Source organism: Gorilla gorilla, chromosome 10 (assembly GCF_029281585.2).
Source record: "Gorilla gorilla gorilla isolate KB3781 chromosome 10, NHGRI_mGorGor1-v2.1_pri, whole genome shotgun sequence".
Classification (NCBI taxonomy): domain Eukaryota; kingdom Metazoa; phylum Chordata; class Mammalia; order Primates; family Hominidae; genus Gorilla; species Gorilla gorilla.
This window is the reverse complement of record NC_073234.2, coordinates 52,393,051-52,416,754: the sequence shown is the minus strand read 5'-3', so window position 1 is coordinate 52,416,754 and position 23,704 is coordinate 52,393,051. Positions and strand designations below refer to the sequence as shown.

The window sequence follows — 23,704 nt, the reverse complement described above, 5'->3', positions numbered from 1 at the left end:
GCTCACTGTAACCTTCGCCTCTCGGGTTCAAGTGATTCTGCTGCCTCAGCCTCCCAAGTAGCTGGGATTACAGGTGTGCGCCACGACACTGAGCTAATTTTTGTATTTTTAGTAGATACGGGGTTTCGCCATGTTGGCCAGCTGGTCTCAAACTCCTGACCTCAAGTGATCTGCCCACTTCGGCCTCCTAAAATGTTGGGATTACAGGCGTGAGCCACCGCGCCCAGCCTCTTTTTTTTTTTTTTTTTCCTGAGACGGAGTCTCACTCTGTTGCCCAGGGTGGAGTGCGGTGGTGCAATCTCTGCTCACTGCAGTCTCCACCTCCCAGGTTTAAGTAATCCTCCTGCCTCAGCCTCCTGCATAGCTGGGACTACAGGTGTGCGCCACCATGCTGGCTAATTTTTGTATTTTTAGTAGAGACGGGGCTTCATCATGTTGGCCAGGTTGGTCTGGAACTCCTGACCTCAGGTGATCTGCCTGCCTCAGCCTCCCAAAGTGCTGGGATTACAGGAGTGAGCCACCATGCCTGGCCATCCTGGCAAACTTTCATTCCTCCTTCAAGAGTTGATACAAATGACATCTCTTATGAAGCCTTTCCCAGTGCTTAGTCAGATGTAGGCACTCAATCCTTTATATCTCATTGTCACTCAATAAATCATCAACCTTAGAGCAATTTCCATGTTATGTTGTGATTTTCTATTTATGTAACTCTTCCTACTAGACTGTAAGCTCCTTTGGGAGCAGTGGGCATATCTTTTTATCTCTGAATCCTCAACATCCAGCACAGTGCTGGTACATAGCAGGGGTTAGGTAAACATTTGTTGAGTGAGTGAATAGTCTTCCATTATCAGAACCTATTTCATAAGATCCTTTTATCATTGTAAACATATAAGGTAAAAGATATCTCTGTGTAGAGGTCATGGTAGTTTACAGTGAGTGGACTCAAGGTGCCTGGATCATGTGGGCAATTCCATAAATGCTTTTCTGTTTAATCTTGTTTTACTTTTTTGAAGGTAATACACTCACATTATTCAAAATTCAAAAGAAAAAAAGGTTATATAGAGAAAAGTTCCTCCCCACCAGTGCCTTCCAGGTACCCAGTGTTCCTTCCAATAATTCTAGTTTCATAAGGAAACCTTTTTCTTTTTTTACATAAATGATCTTATTATATACTATTCTGCACCTTGCTTTTTTCACTTAATAATATATCTTGGAGGCCGGGCACAGTGGCTCATGCCTGAAATCCCAGCACTTTGGGAGGCCAATGCAGGCGGATCGCTTGAGCCTAGGAGTTCGAGATCGGCCTGGGCAACATGGTAAAACCCTGTCTCTACTAAGAATATGTAAATTAGCCGGGCGTGGTGGTATGTGCCTATAGTCCCAGCTACTGGGGAGGCTGAGGTAGGAGGATCACCTGAGCCTGGGAAGCAGAGGTTGCAGTGAGCCAAGATTGTGCTCATATATGTAAGAGATTGTTCCATATTTTCCCATAAAGCGCTTCTTATTTTACAACTGTATAGTATTCTGTATTGCAGTTTAACACATTACTTTCTCCTCTGTATTTTTATTTTGGTAACTGGATTTAGATGCTTAGCGATGTTGTATCAAGAGGCACATATTGTCTAGCTCTCTTTTTGTGATGTTAGCAGCTGTTGATCCATTAAATCATTGGGAGATGCAAAAATGCTTGTTTTTAAAATGTTTAAATTTTATTTTAGAAATAGAGATGGGGCCAGGCACAGTGGTTCATGCTTGTAATCCCAACACTTTGGGAGGCTGAGGCACTCAGATCCTTTGAGCCCAGGAGTTTGAGACCAGCCCGGGCAACATGGCAAAAACCTGTCTACAAAAAAACTTAAAAATTAGCTGGGCATGGTGATGTGTGCCTGTAGTCCCAGCTACTCAGGGGGCTGAGGTGGGGGATCAATTGAGCCTGGGAGGTTGAGGCTGCAGTGAGCTGTGATCATGCCACCTGACCCCAGCCTGGGTGACAGGACAAGACCCTGACTCAAAAGAAAAAGAAATAGAAATAGAGATGGGGTCTGGATGTAGTGACCCGGTAAGAAAAAAAAAAGAGAAAAAGAAATAGAGATGCGGGCCTCACTTTGTTGCCCAGGTTAGTCTCAAACTCTTGGCCTCAAACCCTTGCTTCAGATGATCTTCCTGCCTCAGCCTCCCAAAGATCTGGGATTACAGGTGTGAGCCACTGTGCCTGGCCTGATTTTCTAATAGTATTATTCATTTTTTGTTCATTAGCTTGAGTATTTCTGAAAAGAGATACTTCCCCTCATTTTCTATTCAATTACTCAGAGCTATAGTTTATATAGGAAAGGCAAGATAAATGCTTGATTCTTTCTCTTGCCTTTATTTACCAGTTTTTAAAAAAATTGGTTGTCTGGTATCCTCCAGTGATAACTGATTAAAAAAAAAAAAAACTTCTGGCTGGGCATGGTGGCTCACACCTGTAATCCCAGCACTTTAGGAGGCCGAGGATAGCGGATCACGAGGTCAGGAGTTTGAGACCAGCCTGATCAACATGGTGAAATTTCATCTCTACTAAAAAATATAAAAAATTAGCCAGGTGTGGTGGTGTGTGCCTGTAATCCCAGCTACTGTGGGAGGCTGAGGCAGGAGAATCACTTGAACCTGTGGGGAGGAGGTTGCAATGAGCCGAGATCGCACCACTGCACTCCAGCCTGGGCGACAGAGTGAGACTCCATCTCTCTACTAAAAAATAAAAAAATTAGCTGGCCATAGTGGCGGGCTCCTGTAGTCCCAGCTACTCAGGAGGCTGAGGCAGGAGAATGGCGTGAACCCGGGAGACGGAGCTTGCAGTGAGCCAAGATCGCGCCACTGCGCTCCAGCACTCCAGCCTCGGCAACAGAGTGAGACGCCGTCTCAAAAAAAAAAAAAAAAAAAAACAAATTCATGTGCACTTGGCTTCTCACAGCATGACTGTTAGGCTCCTGGAGGGACCATCCTAAGAACAAGCATTCTAAGGGGCGGGAAGCAGAAACTGCCAGGCCAGCCAAGGGTTATGCCTGGGACTGGCATAGTGTCACTTCCACCATATTCTGTTGACCCATGTAGTCATAGGGTCTGCCCAAATTCAAGGAGCTGGAAGAAGAGACACCACCTTTTGATGGGGAGTGGCAAGGTCACATAGCAGAGAATTGTAGGATGGGAGATATTGCTGTGATTTTCTTTGGAAAATCTGCCTCAGTGAGGCACTTCATGTTGGTTCCTGGGTCCTTCTGACATGACCCTTTTGGTCTTTTATAGTTTCTTTGCTATTTTTTATGATAAGATACCCCAGGTTCTGCCAGGCGCGGTGGCTCACGCCCATAATCCCAGCACTTTGGGAGGCCAAGCCAGGTGGATCACAAGGTCAAGAGATCGAGACCATCCTGGCCAACATGGTGAAACCCTGTCTCTACTAAAAATGTAAAAAATTAGCTGGTCGTGGTGGCATGCATCTGTAGTCCCAGCTACTTGGGAAGCTGAGATAGGAATCGTTTGAACCTGGGAGGCCAAGGTTGCAGTGAGCCAAGATCGCGCCACTGCACTCCAGCCTGGTGACAGAGCAAGACTCCGTCTCAAAAAAAAAAAAAAAAAAAAAAAAAAGATACCCCAGGTTCAACTTATTTTCTGCATCAGACCTCAAAGCACCCATTTCTCCAAGAATCCCTGATTCCTTTCAGTGGTAGCTACATCACTGCAAATGTTAGTCATCCACAGGACACTGGCTGGCTTCATGGGGCTCTTTGCTATCACTTCTTTTTTTCTTTTTTGAGACGGAGTCTCACTCTGTCACCCATGCTGGAGTGCAGTGGCGTGATCTCAGCTCAATGCAAACTTGGCCTCCCGGGTTCAAGCGATTTTCCCGCCTCAGCCTCCTGAGTAGCAGGGATTATAGGTACGCATCACCACACCAGCTAACTTTTGTATTTTTATTATTTATTTATTTATTTGTTTATTTATTTATTTATTTTGAGACTGAGTCTCACACTGTCACCCGGGCTGGAGTGCAGTGGTGCAATCTCGGCTCACTGCAACCTCTGCCTCCCAGGTTCAAGCAATTCTTCTTGCCTCAGCCTCCAAGTAGCTGGGATTACAGGCACCTGCCACCATGGCCGGAATTTTTTTTTTCTTATTTTTAGTAGAGATGGGGTTTCACTATGTTGGCCAGGCTGGTCTCGAATTCCTGACCTCATGATCCACCCACCTTGGCCTCCCAAAGTGCTGGGATTACAGGCTTGTGCCACCGCGCCCGGCATTTTTGTATTTTTAGTAGAGACAGGGCTTCACCATGTTGGTCAGGCTGGTCTTGAACTCCTGACCTCGTGATCTGCCCACCTCAGCCTCCCAAAGTGCTGGGATTACAGGTGTGAGCCACCGTGCCCGGTCTTTTCTTTTCTTTTTTTTTTTTTTTTTGAGACAGGGTCTTGTTCTGTCACCCAGGCTGGAGTGTAGTGGCATGATCACAGCTCACTGCAACTTTGAACTCCTGGGCTTAAGCAATCCTCCCGCCCAGGCCTTGTGAGTAGCTGGGACTACGAAGGGTTTTTTTGTTTGTTTGTTTTTGTAGAGATGGGGGGGGTCTCACTATGTTGCCCAGGCTAGTCTTGAGCTCCCAGGCTCATGTAATCCTCCCACCTTGGCTACCCAAAGTGTTGGGATTACAAATGCGAGCCACCTTGCTCAGCCCTTGCCATCACTCTTGCTTTACACAAGAGTGAGGAAGACAGCCAGCATTCTTAAAGTCAAAGAATTGGCATTAGGAACAAAGAAAAAACTGCCAGCTGAATATATTTTTATTTTCTCACAGAGATGCTATTCAGCTGGAATGGTAACTCTCTCTTTCTGGCCTAGTCTTTAGCTAAAGACCTGTCCGAAGCCGAGGAGCAGTACGCCCGTGCCCTGCGCAGCCACTTGCACAATGTTGACCAGCTCTTGGCCCTGCAGAGGCGCCGGCTCAGTCTCCTGGAGGAAAGTTACAACATGGAGCTGGAAGCCCTAACCAAGGAGTTTGAGACAGAAAGGTATGGGGGCCTAAGAGAAGATGGGGAATTGAATCCAGGGGAGTGCCCAGAGTCTGTGTCAAGGAGTTGCCTGTAAGCAAGTGGCTCGTATCTTGGAGCATCCCACATTGATTATCACAGGACCCCCAGCAGAGAATATCTTGGTTCCTTTTAAACAAACTCGGGCTTAAGTTTGCAGCTCTAGCTTCCCTTTACTCACGTCAGGTCCCTGTCTGTGTACCTTCACCACCCACTTTCTTCTTTTTTTTCTTTCACTATTTTTTTATTGTTTTTTTTTATTTTGTTTTGTTTTTTCAAGACGGAGTGTCGCTCTGTTGTCCAGGCTGGCATGCAGTGGCACGATCTCAGCTCACTGCAACCTCTGCCTCCCGGGTTCAAGCGATTTTCCTGCCTCAGTGTCCCCAGTAGCTGGGATTACAGGTGCGTGCCACCACGCCTGGCTATGTTATTGTTTTACTTTTTTAAATAACTTTTTTTTCTTCTTTTTAAATTTAACTCCTCAAATTCCTTTTACCAACTACCCACTTTCAACTATCAAAATCCTACCCATTTGGCAGGGAACAGGGATGGGAGAGAGACTTCTCACTGTAACCTTTTGTACTTTTTTTGTATCACATGAATGTATTACCCATTCAGAAATCAAAATAAAATAACCTTACTCATTCTTTCTAGCCCTAAAAAGAGTAAAGCCTTCCCTCTCTCTTTTCTCCATCAGTACCTAAGAGTTTGTACCATTCACATAGATTACATACTGCTTTGAATTGTCATTATTGGTCAATATCCTGTATCCCTCAGAGCAGGGACAGTGTCTTGTCTCCTACAGGAAGACAATTATTGACCAACATGAGAAAGAGATTCACTATCTGCAAGATATCTTCATGGCCATGGAGCAGAACTATATAGATTCTGAGTATGAAAGCAAGCTGGAGTTCCAGAGCATGTGGAATGATCTCAAAAACATGGTACGGAGGGAGAGTAGATAGGCAAGAAGTGGGAGGAGGTGATAGAAAAATGCTCAAGGAGGCTGGGCACAGTGGCTCACACCTGTAATCCCAGCACCTTGGTAGGCCAAGGCAGGAGGATCACTTGAGACTGGGAGTTCAAGACTAGCCTGAGCAACATAGGGAGACCCCCCCCATCTCTACCGGCCCCCCAAAAAAAGAAAGAAAATAGCCAGGCGTGGTAGTGTGTGCCTATGGTCCAAGCTACTTAAGAGGCTGAGGTAGGATGATCGCTTGAGCCCAGAAGATGGAGGCTGTAGTGAACTGTGATAGCAACACTGCCCTACAGCCTGGGTGACAGAGCGAAACCCTGTCTCAAAAAAATTAAAAAAAGAAAAAAAGAAAAATGCTCAAGGCTACTAGAGGTAGAAGAGACCCCTTTAGCCAACACAGTCAATAAAACATCTATTGCCCCTGTAGGTATCCCTAATGCTTTTTGTAATTTTGTGAAAATTGGTTGGGAGGGAGGACCATTCTAAATTGTCAAGGGAATGCATTTTAGAACTAAAAAGCACCAAGGAGATCATCTGGCTTCACCCCTGTGATTTTCAGATGAAGAAAGTAAGGCACAAGTAAGTAAAATGACCTGCCAAAGTCATGCTGCTGGTTTGTGGTAGAATCAGGAGAATCTAGGTCTCCTGCCCCTTGATCCAAAGTGCTTTCCACTGTCCTCGAGGTTGCAATCTTAGCCAGCCCACAGACCTAGGTTTAGGTATGGAGTTCTTTGTTTTTATTTACCCCACAGTGTTTTATACAATTTTTTGAATAAGCATCCTACACTTAAAAATTGGAGATTTCACAAAAACATCCAAATTTTCAGCTTCCCTTGAAAAATTTAAAGATCTGGCAACACTGGGCCACATTTCCAAATGGCAAGGCTCACGTGGAGCTCAGTGACTGCCCCTCCTCCTCCCAAATGCAGCATTTCCTCTCCAGTTCACCACAGGCCCCACCCGGCCCACAAAACATATTTATATCATCTGCCTGGTCTTGTGTAGGCATTTTCATGGGAGACCTCTGTACTAAACTATGCTACAAACAGTTCAAGAGGGTGGGATTGCTGGTAGAAGTGAAAGGGCACTAATAAGGTAATTCCAAACATTTGCTATTTTGGGGTCACTTGCTAGAATTTAGAAGAGAAGCACTTTCTAAGACTGCACCTGGAGAACATAGTAGAAGATCTGTGGAGAAAGTTCCAGGATGTACTCAAGAATTACACTGATGCCACAGAGGATCGAAAGGCTGCCTTTGAGACCTTGCAGGTGAAGGATGAGAAGAGCTCCAAAGAGATTGAAGTACAGATGAAAAAAATACAGAAACTACAGGTTAGTGTAGCCACCTGGAAATACTCACTGCTTTAACTGCTCTATTATCCCCTCTTTTGCTTCCCCTTGTTTTCCCTGGGCCTCATCACTGATCATTGGTTGGGAAAAGATGATATGCTCTGATTTCAGTCCCCAGGCAGCCCTTTTACCTGTCTCACTGAAGACCCTCAGTTGGTCAAGTGTTTCCCCTAATCTACTCTGTTCCTCTAGGATGCCATAACTATTTCAAAAGGCAAGATTATGATACACAGCCGTGAGAGTGAAGATGAGAACCAGTATATCCGTAATGACAAGGAATTGGTCCTTGTACAACTGCGAAAACTTAAGGCCCAAAGGACTCAGGCCCGGGCAGCATCCCAGAAGAACTTAGTCAAACTCACCCTGGAAAGTAATGCCACCCTCAAGGCCCTGAGAAAGATTGTTGATAAGGTAACACAGGGGAGAGGACTATCAGAATAAAGTCAAGGAACCTGCCTCCCTGCAAAGTGAAAGGGATTTGGAAAGGATAGCGGGGGCTTCTTCCTGCTTCCTGGCTGAGTGGACACTTGGAATACCTTTTTTATTCCATGTTTCCTCCCCTCTTACATTAAAGTAAATTAATTAATTTATTTATGTATTTCTACAGATGGGGGTCTCACCGTGTTGCCCAGGATGGTTATGAACTCCTGGCCTCAAGCAGTCCTCTTGCCTTGGCCTCCCAAAGTGCTGGGATTAGAGGCGTGAGCCACCCTGGTGAGCCCCTTCCTACTTTTTTTTTTTCTTTTTGGTGAGACAGGGTCTCACTCTGTCTCCCAGGCTGGAGTGCAGTGGCACCATCTTGGCTCACTGCAACCTCTGCCTCCTGGGCTCAAGCATTCCTCCCGCCTCAGCCTCCCCAATGCACAGCTAACTTTTGTATTTTTTGTAGAGATGGGGTTTCGCCATGTTGCCCAGGCTGGGTCAAACTCCTGGCCTCAGACGATCTTCCCACCCTGGCTTTCTAAAATGCTGGGATTACAGGCATGAGCCACTGTGTTGAGCCCCCTCTTACATTTTAATTAATTAATTAATTTTTTTTTTTGAGACGAAGTTTTATTCACTCTTGCCCCGGCTGGAGTGCAGTGGCATGATCTTGGCTCGCTGCAACCTTTACCTCCCCAGTTCAAGCAATTCTCCTGCCTCAGCCTCCTGAGTAGCTGGAATTACAGGTGCGTACCACCACACCCAGCTAATTTTTGTATTTTTAGTGGAGACAGGGTTTCACCATGTTGGCCAGGATGTTCTCGAACTCCTGACCTCAGCGATCCACCCACCCTGGCTTCTCAAGTGCTGGGATTACAGGCGTGAGCCACCGCGTCCGGTCTACATTTTAAATTGAAATGAATTGGCCAGGCATGGTGGCTCATGCCTGTAATCCCAGCACTTTGGGAGACCAAGGTGGGAGGATTGCTTGAGCCCAAGAGTTTGAGACCACCCTGAGCAACACAGGGAGAGCCCATCTCTACCAAAAAAAAGCTGGGCATAGTGGCACATGCCTGTGAGCCCAGATACTTGGGAAGCTGAGATGGGAGGACCACTTGAGCCTGGGACATCGAGGCTGCAGTGAGCCAGGATTGCACCACTGCACCCCAGCCTGGGTGACAAAGTAAGACCCTGTCTAAAAAAAAAAAAAAATTAATAATGAATGAGTTTTGGCTGGGCGCAGTGGCTCACACCTGTAATCCCAACACTTTGGGAGGCCGAGGCAGATGGATCACTTGAGGTTGGGAGTTCGAGACCAGCCTGACCAACATGGAGAAACTCCATCTCTACTAAAAATACAAAATTAGCCAGGCATGGTGGCACATGCCTGTAATCCCAGCTACTCGGGAAGCTGAGGCAGGAGAATCGCTTGAACCCTGGAGGCAGAGGTTGCAGTGAGCCGAGATCGCGCCACTGCACTCCAGCCTGGGCAACAAGAGCGAAACTCCATCTTGAAAAAAAAAAAAAAAAAAAAAAAAAAAGAATGAGAATGAGTTTGTTTTTTTTTTTAAAGGAATGAATTATTAATAATGAATGATTTTTTTTTTTTTTTGAGACAGGGTCTCGCTCAGTTGCCCAGGCTGGAGTGTGGTGGCACCATCTCGTCTCACTCCAGCCTCTGCCTCCTGGGCTCATGTGATCCTTCCATCTCAGCCTCCCCAGTAGCTGAGACTGTAGGCATGTGCCACCATGCCTGGCTTTTAAATAATTTTTTGTAGAGATGGGGTCTTTCTATGTTTCCCAGGCTATGAATTAATTTTACAATAAGAAAATACTTGGAATAGTGTGTGTTACATGGTAACCTCCATTTGCTATATGTATTTATTGCTATTGTTTCCCACTTGGATGAGTAGCTTCCCTGGGTTCAAACAGGGGAACCAACTCCACTAGCTTCCCTCTTCACTCCCTTTCCTAATATAAACTCTCTTCCTGCTTCAAATAGGGTGAAAAGATCCTTAAACTTGCTGAAATATGTAGGAAATTTGAAACCAAGGAAGAAAAAGTGCTGCCTTTTTATTCATCAGTATTGACTCCTAAGGAGCAGGAGGGGATTCAGGAGAATAATCTAGAAGAGCTTACTGAGGAGCTCACCAAGGTAAAGCCTGGGGGATGGTGGGGCATTGGGCAGCATTTGCTAATGGGTCTCGCTGCACACCTTCTCCCTGTAACTCCACTCCCAGGTGATGGTGGACTACATAGGAATGGAGAATTTCTGGAAAAGGTACAACAAAGTGAAACTGGAGCAACTGAGCCTCCAACATAGACGAGCCCAGCTGCTAGATATCAATGGGAAGCTGCGGGAGATGCTGAAGCAGTACTTGGATGGCATCTCAGTGAGTGACGAAGTGCTGAGCCAGCTCAACCCACTCTTTATAGTCAACTATCAAAGCAACTTACCCCAGCCCTTGTCCATACGTATAGCCCATCCAGGTGATAAACAACATCCAACCACTTAAAATATAATTGAAGCAGCCCACATGATCTTCCACAACCTGTGATCTAAGGAAAAAAATCTTTCAACTCCTAGAGATTTTTTTTTTTTGAGAAATGTAGGGATGTTGCTATTAAAAATTTCCATGGAGTTTATGAACTCTTTATATCTTTTCCATATTGGACAGAGCAGTTCTCTTTGAGGACACTAGGAACACTGTGGTCCCAGGGAATAGAGAGAACAGCTAGGCAACTACCAGGAGGCTCACTGCTCAATTAAGCATCCCTCCTCAGAATCAGGGCACCATGAGAGCCAAAACCCATACCTTAAGGACCTAGAGATCCTATGGGAAGACTCAAGACCAGGTCCTTAAAGTCCGTTAGGACAGCAAGAGGAGGCCAGGGGAAAAGGTGATCCAGGGCCTACAACCACCCCCATGCCAGGCAAGATGCAACTCACAATGCTTTTTTCCTCAGCCCTTTACCTCATTCCCACTTTCAAAGGCAGTCTCAGAAAGTATCAGATGAAGAATGCCAAGAAGTTTTTTAAAATTTATTATTTATTATTTCTTTTTGCTCTTGTTTCGTTTCTCTTCCTTGAGCTTCTTTTTGGAGACTTTGGGTCTATTGGCCTTTCTGTATAGGTGATACCCAATGAGGCCCAGGAGGGCTGGCACCATGGCCATCCCTACCAGAGGCAAAATGCCCTTCACCAGCTTTAGCCAGTAGTTGGCTCGGATTAGTGCAATCAGCTCCACGTCATACTGCACCACTGCATCCGCTGGAGAGGCAGAGGGGTGGAGAGGGTTAGACTCTCTGCATTTTATCCAGGGCTCAGAATCTGAATGAAAATAGGGAGCGTAGGCCACAGCAAAGCCAACAACTATGAAGCTGACAAGATTTACATATGGGCTTGAATTCCTTTAGACAAGAGTAGAGGAGGATTTACGAGCAGAGTCCAGTGATAATCATGTTGACCCCAACTACACATGTGGCTTGGGTCCAGTGACAAGTCTTTGAATGCAGGAAAACTTTCTGTGAATATGAAATGTACAGGCTCTTCTCCATTTGTAAGTGGGAGAACCCTCTATACTAACTACTAATTTATCGTATTTCCAAATAACCACACGGATAGAGTCTTTGCAGGGCTGAAATTAAATGGATTTAAACTAGACTTTAAAAAATCAACCAACCAATGAGCACATTCAACGTGATTATGAGATAACAGGAGTTTCAACATAAGAGCTGAAGAGGAAGAAGGATGAGGATGCTGCTTAAGAAGTAAAGGGGCAGGTGGAACAGAAATGAGTGGGCAGAAGAGGTGCAAATAAGCAGCACTGGGAATGGGGAGGTAATAGGGCTTTGGGTAAAAGTTTCTCCTTGGTCCCCCTACCCTCCTTCCGGGCCTTCCTCTAAGCTGGAACTAGGATAAGAATTACGAGCCCCGCCAGGCGCGGTGGCTCATGCCTGTAATCCCAGCACTTTGGGAAGCCAAGGCAGGCGGATCACCTGAGGTTGGGAGTTTGAGACCAGCCTGACCAACATGGAGAAGCCCCATCTCTACTAAAAGTATAAAATTAGCCGGTCGTGGTGGCGCATGCCTGTAATCCCAGCTACTCGGGAGGCTGAGACAGGAGAATCGCTTGAACCCGGGTGGCGGAGGTTGTGGTGAGTGAAGATTGCACTATTGCACTCCAGCCTGGGCAACAAGAGTGAAACTCCGTCTCAAAAAAAAAAAAAAAAAAAGAAGAAGAAGAATTACGAGCCCAATACTCTGTGGAGTACAACACATTTTAGCTAATAGAACATTTGTTAGAACTGAAAGCAAAAGATACGCATCTTGGGAAATCTGTCCATCTCAACCCTTCAAAAATAGACATCGGCAGTGACCAATGATGGCTTTTAAAGTTATGGGGCAGACTTGGCTTTAACAGTTGCTTTTTGTTTTGTTTTGAATCACTTGACTGTGATTATTTTTACTGTCTCTTCCCTGATGGAGGCTGAAAGGAAGGGGTGGGGGGGTGGCTGTACAGCTGACACAGCGTAGAGTTGTAGAAAAGGGCAGGAAAGAAGTCCAGTGTTCTGGGAAAGGTGGCGGCACAGGCAGCAGACCCATGTGGCCCAAGCAGGTTTCTTCCCTAACAAGTTACTGGCTGCTGGAGGTCATGCCAGGTGGCCTCATCAGGTTGTCTTTAGTCCCTGTTGGTGATATGAGGAGGAAAAAGGTGGCCCTGTAGATGGAGGCCCCAGCCACTCCTATCTGTCTAAACAAACTTGGTCTGGACCTTCTCAAGCATCAAACAAAGTATATAGCTCCTTATAGCTCTTAGGGACTGGGTATTTTGATGGCCTGAGAGAGAGTCCTAGTCAGATTACCTGGGACAGATGGTGGAAATCCCCGTTTTCCATAGGCCAAGTGAGAAGGAATGATTGCCCTTCGCTTCTCTCTGAGGGAAGGAATGTCAGTCACCGCCAGAGGCAGGAGAGGTAGGCCAGCAGCCTCAGTCCAGCTGAAGCTCCTTCAGCAAAACCCCCTGGATCTTCACACCCAAAACACGAATTTTTCCACCTGAACACCAAACAGGCTGGCCAGCAAAGGTGTCCATCTCCCCATGTGCCTCAACTCTCCCGACAAAAGCAAACAGCGCAAGAGGCACAGAGGCTTTGAATGCCCTCAGAGGTCCCACTGACCTGGACCTGTCCAGTGGGAAGCAGGGTCCTTTATTCCACATTCTCCTGCTTAAGGAGCGAGGATGGCAGAGAAAGCCTCTACCCATGCAAAGGGGGTACCCAGGCCCACCCCTGCCGAGATACTCACCCCACACACATGTCGAGAAGACTCTGCTCCAGACCTTGAAGAAGAAGACACAACTGAACTGGAAGCTATCCACCTTCCCCAAATCCCATGACATGAAGATCAAAGTCTTCCTCCTCCATCCTCAATTGACCTATCCCTCACTTCTTAAATCTCTGGCTTCCAATAGGATATGAGACAAGTGGAGTACTAGAATTGAGGTTTGAACCTCAGGAGGTAACTGGTAGAGCCCTAGGGTCTTACTCATTTCAGGGGGGATTTCCAGGGCAGCTTTGGAGCTGAAGAGGCTAAGAAAGGGCTTAGGTTGGGAAGAGGTGGAATGGGAGGCACAGGTCACATACCTGGAATCACCTGCTTTTGGCCAAGTTCTATAACCAGAGGGTCTCTGGTCAGGGAGGTGTCAATAATACGTCCATCTACCAAGCTTCCCTGGGGGGAGAGAGCATCAAGAGCATACATCTAGCACCCTCTCCCTCCCAGCAGGCGCGCAACACACACCTGGACCGCTGGGCGGCGGTAGCCCCCTTAGTGCGGCAGCCTAGCATTCCCCTCACCGCTGTAAGGAACAGGAAGCCCCAGAAGGCTGGCGCTTCTCGGAGATCTCTCCACCCTGCACTTCTCCGTGCCAGGTAGGAACTGGCAGAAAAGCAAGGAGGGAAAAGAGGCACGGAAGAGCAACGTCTCTCCCCTCGCCACGTGCTCGACGACCCGAGCCCCGAGTTTCTTCTCCCGAACCGCTTGCCACGTGTCCAAGCCAAAGCTGACGTGTTTCAGCAGGGCGCCGCCCCCTCCCAGGCCCCGCCCCGGCCCCCGAGACCCCTCACCGTGTAGTGTATGTGAAGCGTGTCTCCAAAAGCAGCGGGCTCGGCACATGGTTCTGGGGGCTCCACCTACGATCGGACTACAGGGGTCACGGATGCTCTTCCAAAGATCCCGTTCTCTCCCCTAGACCCGGCACCACCCCCAACTCAGTTCCCGCACTTCCTCTCCTCCCGGCTCCCAGGTTCGTTGAGACCCCAGCATTACCACCCCACAAGGCTCGGCCCACGGGGGCTGAGGGTCGGGACTATCTCCTCACCAGGGTCTCCACTTGGAGGGTCCGGACGGGACTTTCGGTTTCGAGCCCAGCCTCAGCCCGGCACACCGCCGCACTGAGCAGCAGCAGCAGCAGCAGATGGAGCGGGAGGAGTGAGGGGCGCAGGGTCATGACTGGGCGCGGGGCAGGGAGCCGGGGCACCAGGACAGGCTGTTCGGGTGGCGGCAGCTAGGACAGCGTTCCCGCGGCGCCCAGGCCAGACTGGACGGGACGGGGCGGGTCGCGATGCTAGAGCTCCTCCTCCTGCAGCCCTTCCTCCACCTTGTCCCCACCTCCGAAAGGGAGGAGGCCGAGGGGCGCCCTCTGTACCCTCCAAGATCCGGAGGGCGCAGGTTCTGACGCATCCGTTAGACGTTCTGTCCTATAACGTGGGTCGGGCCAAATAATAGCACCCATTTACAATTACCTACTGTGTGTCAGGAGCTAGTCTCTAATCCTCAAAACCACCCTGAAAGGTCGGCATGATTGTTTCCATTTTACAGATAAGGCACAGGGTGCTCAGGATGTGCCCAAGGTCATCAGGCTAGGTGGTGACAGAGACAGGATTCAAACCCAGGACTGCCTGAGTCCAACGTGATTGCTGTCTGTTCTTCTAAGTTGTCTCCTTGTGGCTATCCTGGCAGTGTCTGGCTGGCAGACCCCACGCAGGCAGTTCTCATTCCTCTCCGACCTCCAGCTACTTCAGCTTGAATTTCTGGAGGTTATAGATCCAAGTATCCGAAATAAGGCAGGGGGCTGTCCTATCCCTGTCCTTTGAAAAGCTAGCTGAAAAGAGCAAGGAGCTGTTATCCTGTAAGAACAGGGTAAATCCCTGATCTTTTCCTCTGGTGCTACTATTTCCTTTCTCCTTTCATCAACAAACTTCTCAAAGGGCAGCACACGTAATCCATTTACGTAAAGACTTCACTTTTTTTTTTTTTTTTTTTTGAGATGGAGTCTCGCTCTGTGGCCCAGGATGGAGTGCAGTGGTGCCATCTCCACTCACTGCAACCTCCGCCTCCCAGGTTCAAGCGATTCTCCTGCCTCAGCCTCCCAAGTAGCTGGGATTACACCCGCCACCACGCCCGGCTAATTTTTGTATTTTTAGTAGATAAGGGGTTTCACCATGTTGGCCAGGCTGGTCTCAAACTCCTGATGTCAGGTGATCTGCCTGCCTCGGTCTCTCAAAGTGCTGGGATTACAGGCGTGAGCCACCAGACTTCTTTTTTTTTTTTTTTTTTTTTTTGAGGGGGAGGAATTTTGCTCCTGTTGCCCAGGCTGGAGTGCAATGGCGCGATCTTGGCTCACCGCAACCTCTGCCTCCCGAGTAGCTGGGATTACAGGCATGCGCCACCACGCCCAGCTGATTTTGTATTTTTAGTAAAGACAGGGTTTCTCCATGTCTGTCAGGCTGGTCTCGAATTCCCAACCTCAAGTGATCCACCCACCTCGGCCTTCCAAAGTGCTGGGATTACAGGTATGAGCCACCACGCCCAGCCCACTTTTTAAGTTTTTGTTGTTGTTTGTTGAGACGGAGTTTCACTCTTGTCGCCCAGGCTGGAGTGCAATGGCACGATCTTGGCTCACTGCAACCTCCACCTCCCAGGTTCAAGCGATTCTCTTCTCTCAGCCTCCCGAGTAGCTGGGATTATAGGCACCCACCACCACGCCTGGCTAATTTTTGTATTTTTAGTAGAGATGGGGTTTCGCCATGTTGGCCAGACTGCTCTCAAACTGCTGACCTCGTGATCCGCCAGCCTCAGCATCCCGAAGTGCTGGGATTACAGGCGTGAGCCAATGCGCCCAGCCAACAGTCTTAACAGTACTCATTCTTCCAATCCACCTGCAACAACCTAGACTTCCTCCCTATCTCCTGTTTCTGTTAGTGGCTCTGCTACCAGCATTCATTCTTCTCTCATCTCCCACATCCAACGGGTCTACTCTGGATTCTCCTTCCAAAGTCTCTCCAGCTCTTCCCTTCCATTCCCATAGCTACAACCCTCCCGCCTCAGGATAAGAAGCCTTCATTATCTCTCATTTGTATTGTTTAAAAAAAAAAGTCCCCTCAGCAGGAGGGAATTTCTAGGGGTGATGAAATGCTCTATATTTTCAGAAGGATGTGGGTTACATGGGTGTATGCATTTGTCAGAACTTATCAAACTGTATACTTGTGATCTGTGCATTTCACTGTTTGCAAATTACGTATCAAGATATTTTTTAAGTTAAATAAAAAAACCACAAAACTCCAAGTCTCCCTTAAAGCTGGATATGGCCAACTGACTAAGTTCTGGCCAAGAGAACATAAACAGAAGTGTTGGAAGTATTGTCCTGGACTTCCAAGAAGGCCCTTTAAAGAGTTAACTAGAAAGCGTCCTTCTGTGCTGCTCTCTCTCCCCCTAATCATCTTTCCTTCCTTCTGTCTGCTATCTGGAATGTAGATGAGATGAATTAATAAGCTCTAGAAGCCATATTAGACCATGAGACGACCATGAGGATGGAAGCTGCACGCTAGGATGGTGAAGCAAAAAGAAGCGTAAGTCCTTGTTAATTGCAGAGCCACCATGCCAGCTCTGGATTGCCTACCACCAGACACTTTTATTTTTCAGTTCTATCTGAAGCCCCATTCTTTGTGGGGGAAAAAAAAGACTAGTCAAGTGCAGTAGTGAGAAGGGGGAAAGAGTAGTTCGATCTGTAACTGGCCGTGAACAATTGAGATGCCTATCTTCAGACCAGCTGCCAGATACCTTTTTTTTTTTTTTTTTTTTTGAGATGGGGGTCTCTGTCATCCAGGCTGGAGTATAGTTGTGTAATCTTGGCTCACTGCAACCTCTGCCTCCTGGGCTCAAGTGATTCTCCTGCCTCAGCCTCCCAAGTAGCTGGGACCACAGAGGCATGCCACCACACCCGGCTAATTTTTAAATTTTTTGTAGAGATGGGGTTTCGCCATATTGCCCAGACTGGTCTCGAACTCCTGGAGTCAAGTGATCTGCCCCCTTCAGCTTCTTAAAGTGCTGGGATTACAGGCGTCAGTCACCACGCCCAGCTCACCTTTATTTTTTCTTTTGACCGAGTCTCACTCTGTTGCCTAGGCTGGAGTGCAGTGGTGCGATCTCGGCTCACTGCAACCTCCGCCTCCTGAGTTCAAGCGAGCATATCTGGCTAATTTTTGTTTATTTATTATTTATTTATTTGAGACAAAGTCTCACTCTGTCTTGCCCAGGCTGGAGTGTAATGCTGTGATCTTGGCTCACTGCAGCCTCCACCTCCCAGGTTCAGGCAATTCTCCTGTTTCAGCCTCCGGAGTAGCTGGGACTACAGGTGTGTGCCACCACACCAGGCTAATTTTGTATTTTTAGTAAAGATGGGGTTTCACCATGTTGGCCAGGCCGGTGTTGAACTCCTGACCTCAAGTGATCCGCCTGCCTCAGCCTCCCAAAGTGCTGGGATCACAGGTGTAAGCCACCATGCACGGCCCCCAGACACCTTTTAACTGAGGCAGAAATAAACCTCTATCTTGTTTTTTTTTTTTGAGACAGAGTCTCACTCTGTTGCCCAGGCTGTAGTGCAGTGGTGCAATCTCGGCTCACTGCAAGCTCCGCCTCCCGGGTTCATGCCATTCTCCTGCCTCAGCCTCCCAAGTAGCTGGGACTACAGGCGCCCGCCATCACGCCCAGCGTGATGGTTTTTTTTAGTGGAGACAGGGTTTCACTGTGTTAGCCAGGATGGTCTCGATCTCCTGACCTCAAGATCCACCTGCCTCGGCCTCCCAAAGTGCTGGGATTACAGGCGTGGGCCACCGCGCCCGGCCTTTAAGCGTCTATCTTGTTTAAGAAAAGAAAAAAAAAAAGTCTTGGTGTGGTGGCTCACACCTGTAATCCCAACATTTTTGGGAGGCTGAGGCAGGAGGATTGCTTGAGGCCAGGAGTTCAAGACCAGCCTGGGCAACATGGCAAGACCCTATCTCTACAAATAATTTAACAATTAGCTAGGTATGGTGGTGTGCACCTGTGGTCTTAGCTACTCAGGAGGCTAAGGTGGGAGGATCACTTGCGTCCAGGAGGTCAAGGCTGCAGTAAGCCATGATCACGCCACTGCACTCCAGCCTAGGTGACAGAGACCTTGTCTCAAAAAATAATAAGCCCCTCATCCCTAGCCTCTCCCTACTTTGGACCACTGTGTACACTGCTGCTATCTACAGTTTCAGTCCCATTATCTGCCCACTAAAAAGCCTACCATGGCTTCACATTGCCCATGTGAATAAAATTCCAACTCCTTGACATGACAACTGAAAGCTTGTCATCCAGCCCTAATCTGCTTTTCCAAACTTGGCTTTTATTCCATTAAACTGAATCCCTCTTAGAGAGAGGAACCTCATGTTTCTCATTTCTAAATCTTCATTGCTAGTATAGTGTCTGACACATCAATGCTCAGTAAATGTTTGTGAATTGAGCCAAATTCCCCTCCTGCTCATGGACTGTGGTCTGGCATCAGACAAACCTACATCTTCTGTTTCCATCTCTGTGCCTGAACTCATACACTTCTTTTACCTGTCAAGCTCCCTCCAGGCTAAGCTCAAATATCATTTCCTCTGTGAAGTCCTGATTCTCTTAGCTAGGATCTCCAGGCATACACTTGTGGACATTATTATATTTTTCCTTTTGTTGCAGTTATTTGTGTATGCCCCATTCCTCCCTTCTATCTCCCCCAAAGAACCAGCTAACTGATGGCAAGGTCAAGGCTGCAATCATGTCTGGAGCTAAGTACTAGCTACACAATAGCCTCCAAATAATAGATTCTAGACAGTATGTTTTACTTTGAAGAAATTATACTATGAAATACTGAGAAGACATTAAAAGGAGATCTAATTACACTAATATAGAAAATCTCTAAGACAAATGTATATATACCCTAAGTAAAAAAGCAAGTAGCAGAATAACAGATGTGATATGAGCCCATTTATATTTTAACCCCTCCACAAACATGTGTCAGCACATACATTTAGAAAAGGAACTAGAAGGATGCACATCAAATAGCTGAGGATGGTTACGTTTGGGCATGGGAGAGAGAAGAGTAAGGGGAATGTCCCACATGTTGCTCTGTATATTTTTGTATTTGTTTGGATCTTTTACAATAGAAATTACTTTGGTTATAAAAATAATTTTTTTCCTGCTCAGATGTTACTTCTCAGGTTATAAAAATAATTTTTAATATAAAATATTACACGAATAAACAAGATATATAGCAATACAAGGGAATGAGTGGGAGGTGTTAAATGAGTTGTGCTAACAGAGCTAAAGGAGCCAACGTGGGGAAAAACTATAAAAGTCCTTGTGGTTGCAGAGGGCACAGGCAGCTTTGTGGAGGAGGTGAAACTTGAGCTAGATCTTGGAGTGGGATTTTTAAACAAGTGAGAAAGGAGGTAAAGGCAGAGGGCCAGATGTTTGGGAAAAATGAATGGACTGATTTGGCTAAAGTAAGGGATTTGGCCAGAGACTAGAGAGAGGTGGCTGGAGAGGGAATTAAGGGCTAGTTGTAGGCCGGGTGCAGTGGCTCACGCCTGTAATCCCAGCACTTTGGGAGGCCGAGGCGGGCGGATCACGAGGTCAGGATATCGAGACCCATCCTGGCTAACACAGTGAAACCCTGTCTCTACTAAAATTACAAAAAATTAGCCGGGCGTGGTGGCGGGTACCTGTAGTCCCAGCTACTCGGGAGGCTGAGGCAGGAGAATGGCGTGAACCCAGGAGGCGGAGCTTGCAGTGAGCCGAGATCGCGCCACTGCACTCCAGCCTGGGTGACAGAGCGAGACTCCAGCTCAAAAAAAAAAAAAAAAAAGGCTAGTTGTGAAGAACCTTGAATGTCAGACTAAGGCAGTGGGAACACATTGCAAGTTTCTAAGCAAAAGGATGGCACAGCATACTGCACTGATGTATCAGCAGACTCAAACAGTGTGGTGAAGGTGGAAGGCTATTGTCTTATCCAGGTCTGAGGCTCTGTTCAGGAACCTGAAGGGGAAGAGGAGTGGAGTAGGAGAAGGTGATAGTAGAAATGGAAAGGGCAAAACTATTAAACACAATATCCACCCACAGGCAGCACAAGCCCATCTGCACCCTGAAGGGACCAGAGAAGGAGCTTTTTCCTTGGATCAAGTTAGAAGAAATCCAAACAACAGAGAAAGGTGAGATGATTCTTGGAAAGATAGGAGAGTTGGCCCACCCCAGGCTGGAGATACAACTTAATCACAGAACCATTGCTAGAAAAGCCTCCACACTCAAAGGTGTCTCTGTCAGTGTGTAGGAGAAACCCTACCACAGTACCTGGGCTTCCAAGACTCATGGGGCACCCACCATGCCCAGCTTGATTAAAGACAATGGTGTTTATTAATTCATCCATTTGTTCATCAAGGTTGCATGACTATTATGTGCCAAAGAATAAGCAGAACACTGCTCTTTAAATGTTAAGTGTTTATTTATAACAGGTTGTTAATAAAGTAAAAGCCTGAGTTGGCATATACAAATTTGGGTTTAAAATTTGATTTTGGTTGAGACAGGGTCTTGCTGTGTCACCAGTGCGGTGGCGCAAACACGGCTCACTGCAGCCTCAACCTCTCAGGCTCAAGCAATCCTGCCTCAGCCTCCTGAGTAGCTGGGACCACAGGCACGTGCCACCATGCCCAACTAATTAAAAACATTTTTTTTTGGCCGGGCACAATGGCTCATGCCTGTAATTCCAGCACTTTGGGAGGCTGGGGTGGGAGGACTGCTTGAGCCCAGGAGTTTGAAACCAGCTTGGGCAACATAGTGAAATCCCATCTCTATTTTTTTTAAATAAAAGTAAAAAAAATATATATATATATATAATATAAACATATAATTGTATATATATCATATAAACATATAATTTTATATATATATTTTTTTCTTATAGAGATGGGGCCTCACCATGTTGCCCAGGTTGATCTCAAACTCCTGGGCTCAAGCTATCCTCCCACCTCAGCCTCCCAAAGTGTTGAGATTATAGAATTGAGCCACCATGCCTGGCCTGGTGTTGTATTTTCAAGGGTATGCATACCCCCAGCTGACTAGATGTTTTCTTTCAGGTATGTTTATGCATATATTCATCCAAGAATGAAGCACTTACTTACTTCCTCCACTCTTCCCCTATGACTGTTCTAATCAAAGAGGTATCATCCCATCAATGCAAGATTTGGCAAAGACAAGAACAGATTCCCCATCTCCTATCTATAACCTAAAGCCAAGAGTGCCCTTTATTACTATATTCAGAACTCAGAAAGAATTCCTGTGGGTTAGAGCCCCAAGCTAAGCCCTCCAAGCCTTAAAAGTCCTTGTATTCAATTCTGTGCTGGGAGGACCCTGAACGATATATGGGATGGAGGGGTGAAGGTGGAAGTGGGAGGAAGCAGGTGCCAGGCGGACAAGCCCATTCTCAAACCTGCTGCCTCGCCTGGATTGACTGCCAGACAGCTCTCAATATGCCTGGTTTGTGAGGAAGGGTGGGGGAAGGAAGGGTACATGGGTAGAACTGGTCAGCCCTCTGCATAGATAGCCAGGGTTTTGGATTGAGTATCCTCTCTTCTACACCATGTTCAGCTCAGAAGCCAGAAGTGCTCCTCAACTAGAGGCCAGATACTCTCTTCTGCAACTCACAGCCAACATGACACACACAGACAGACACTCATCTTCAAGCCTTGATGGTGAATGGTCTCAACCCAACTTCCTCACAACTACACCTCCAACCACTGCCTTCGGTGGCTTTGCTCCCTTTACCCGACTAAATGATTCCATTTCCTCTGTCCTAACCCTCTTCCCTTTTCTCAGGAATTCAGAGTCATTCTTACCCATACCAGCAATCAGGGTCAGGAAACCCAATCAGAAAGAAAAACTTGAAGAGGAAGGCGGGCATCCGGATCCTATCACTCCCCAGTGACCAGCAAGACACTCTCTCTCCAGCTACTGGGTTGGAAAGTGAGAGAACTGAATTCTGGCTCTCCTACCTTCACACTCTTCAGAACTGGAAAAGAAGCTTTTCTGCCAGGCACGGTGGCTCATGCCTGTAATCCCAGTGCTTTGGGAGGCCAAGGTGGGCGAATCACTTGAGGTCACAAGTTCAAGACCAGCCTGGCCAACATGGTGAAACCCCATCTCTACTAAAAATAGAAAAATCAGCTGGGCATGGTGGCACATACCTGTAGTCCCAGCTACTCGGAGGCTGAGGCAGGAGAATTGCTTGAACCTGAGAGGCAGAGGTTGCAGTGAGCCGAGATCACGCGATTGCACTCCAGCTTGGGCAAGAGTGAGACTCCATCTCAAAAAAAAAAAAAAAAAAAAAAATTAGCAGGGAGTTGTGGTGTGCACTCATAATCCCAGCAACTCGGAAAAGGCTGAGGCACAAGAATCGCTTGAACCTGGGAGGCAGAGGTTACAGTGAGCCGAGATCATGCCACTGCATTCCGGCCTGGGTGACAGAGACTGTGTCTCAAAAAAAAAAAAAAAAGCTTTTCTTAATAATATTACTGCTGCCCAAAGACACGACTCCCTACACTAAGCAGCAGCAATGGAAGGGGTGTCCCCCAACTCTCACTACCCAACATGGTATACTACAGATATCCCAAAAGGATTCCACAGCATCCCAGAAATGGATCCCCAGACCCCTCCCTGAGTTCAGTGGTTTGACCTACTTTTAGCAGATGCCTAAAAACATCGAATGTACTAAATACATACTTGTCAACTTCCTGCTGTAACCAACCTAGGCGCTTGAACTGGAAGTGGTGTATGCAGTGAATCCCCAGAGCCTTTAGACCTTATACCTCAAGGCTGAGAAACCCACACATACATTCATTCTCTGCCACTGCCCCTATACTCTGCAATGAAGGGGAGGGTTTTGCCCTCCATCCCACCTTAGCCAACCTAAGCCCTTCCACTGGCTTTCTACAGGCTCATTTGGGAAGCTCCCTTGCCCAGATTATCCTGAAGTGGACCCTGGGTCCAAGTCTTCCGCCAGTCCATGACTGATGCTATGCATGTTCTGGAAGATGGGATTGCTGTTTGTCCTAAGAGCTGGGTGCTAAGCATTTACCTCCCAGGTTCAGTCTCCTCTTCATCCCCTATCCCCTCAAAAGAACTGGAAGGCTTCAGCAACTGCCACAAGAGGGCTCCCCTCTACTTCCTTCCTGGCATTCTAAATTGAGTACTAAGGGACAGATGGGAATAGGTCATCCTCTTCCCCAAGTTGTTCAGGGGTCCAAAGACCCCCCAGTGGCCCACCATTCAGCTAAAGTCCTCTCCCTTATCATTAAGAGAGGTTGTAGCTCTGAAAGCTATCTATTTGCTAATATAGAAATAAAACACCTGGCCGGGCGTGGTGGCTCACGCCTGTAATCCTAGCACTTTGGGAGGCTGAGGTGGGCAGATCACCTGAGGTCGGGAGTTCAAGACCAGTCTCACTAACATAGAGAAACCCATCTCTACTAAAAATACAAAATTAGCCGGGTGTGG

At 47.2% G+C, this 23,704-nt stretch overlaps 2 protein-coding genes and 1 long non-coding RNA gene across 5 annotated transcripts in view; 2 read left to right on the top strand and 1 right to left on the bottom strand.

The window, feature by feature from the left end:
- Nucleotides 1-10,455, top strand: part of CCDC65 (coiled-coil domain containing 65) — a 28,683-nt gene extending 18,228 nt beyond the window's left edge. For both annotated transcript variants that reach the window (XM_055357311.2, XM_031001112.2), the window contains exons 3-8: nucleotides 4,873-5,042; nucleotides 5,866-6,004; nucleotides 7,171-7,368; nucleotides 7,579-7,797; nucleotides 9,812-9,964; nucleotides 10,050-10,455. In XM_055357311.2, the coding sequence (XP_055213286.1) occupies nucleotides 5,002-5,042; nucleotides 5,866-6,004; nucleotides 7,171-7,368; nucleotides 7,579-7,797; nucleotides 9,812-9,964; nucleotides 10,050-10,325 (1,026 nt within the window). In that variant the 5' untranslated portion in view covers nucleotides 4,873-5,001 and the 3' untranslated portion in view covers nucleotides 10,326-10,455. The remainder of the gene's footprint in view (nucleotides 1-4,872; nucleotides 5,043-5,865; nucleotides 6,005-7,170; nucleotides 7,369-7,578; nucleotides 7,798-9,811; nucleotides 9,965-10,049) is intronic.
- On the bottom strand, nucleotides 10,441-17,956 carry FKBP11 (FKBP prolyl isomerase 11). 2 transcript variants are annotated; one of them, XM_031001113.3, is made up of 6 exons: nucleotides 14,193-17,947; nucleotides 13,939-14,004; nucleotides 13,456-13,543; nucleotides 13,118-13,151; nucleotides 12,676-12,746; nucleotides 10,441-11,080 (listed from the first exon to the last, which is right to left on the bottom strand). In XM_031001113.3, exons 1-6 carry the CDS (start codon nucleotides 14,319-14,321, stop codon nucleotides 10,863-10,865), a joined length of 606 nt encoding a protein of 201 aa, XP_030856973.1. In that variant the 5' UTR covers nucleotides 14,322-17,947; the 3' UTR covers nucleotides 10,441-10,862. The 2 variants fall into 2 exon arrangements, with proteins under 2 accessions (XP_030856973.1, XP_030856974.1); XM_031001114.3 differs by having other exon boundaries at nucleotides 10,897-12,498; nucleotides 14,193-17,956.
- Nucleotides 13,994-20,650, top strand: LOC134756610 (uncharacterized). The gene is made up of 3 exons (XR_010129494.1): nucleotides 13,994-14,117; nucleotides 16,628-16,722; nucleotides 20,279-20,650. It is a non-coding gene; the product is annotated as an uncharacterized lncRNA (long non-coding RNA).
- Nucleotides 20,651-23,704: the final 3,054 nt, after the last annotated feature.

What these genes read in the sequence shown, in the direction of transcription:
- FKBP11 (XM_031001113.3), bottom strand. Translation starts at nt 14,321, where the DNA reads ATGACCCTGCGCCCCTCACTCCTCCCGCTCCATCTGCTGCTGCTGCTG. An exon ending in CCCTCCAAGTGGAGACCCTG is followed by an intron (nt 14,005 to 14,192) that starts GTGAGGAGATAG and finishes GTCCGATCGTAG; the next exon opens with GTGGAGCCCCCAGAACCATG. An exon ending in ATTTCCACCATCTGTCCCAG is followed by an intron (nt 11,081 to 12,675) that starts GTAATCTGACTA and finishes CTGCCTCTCCAG; the next exon opens with CGGATGCAGTGGTGCAGTAT.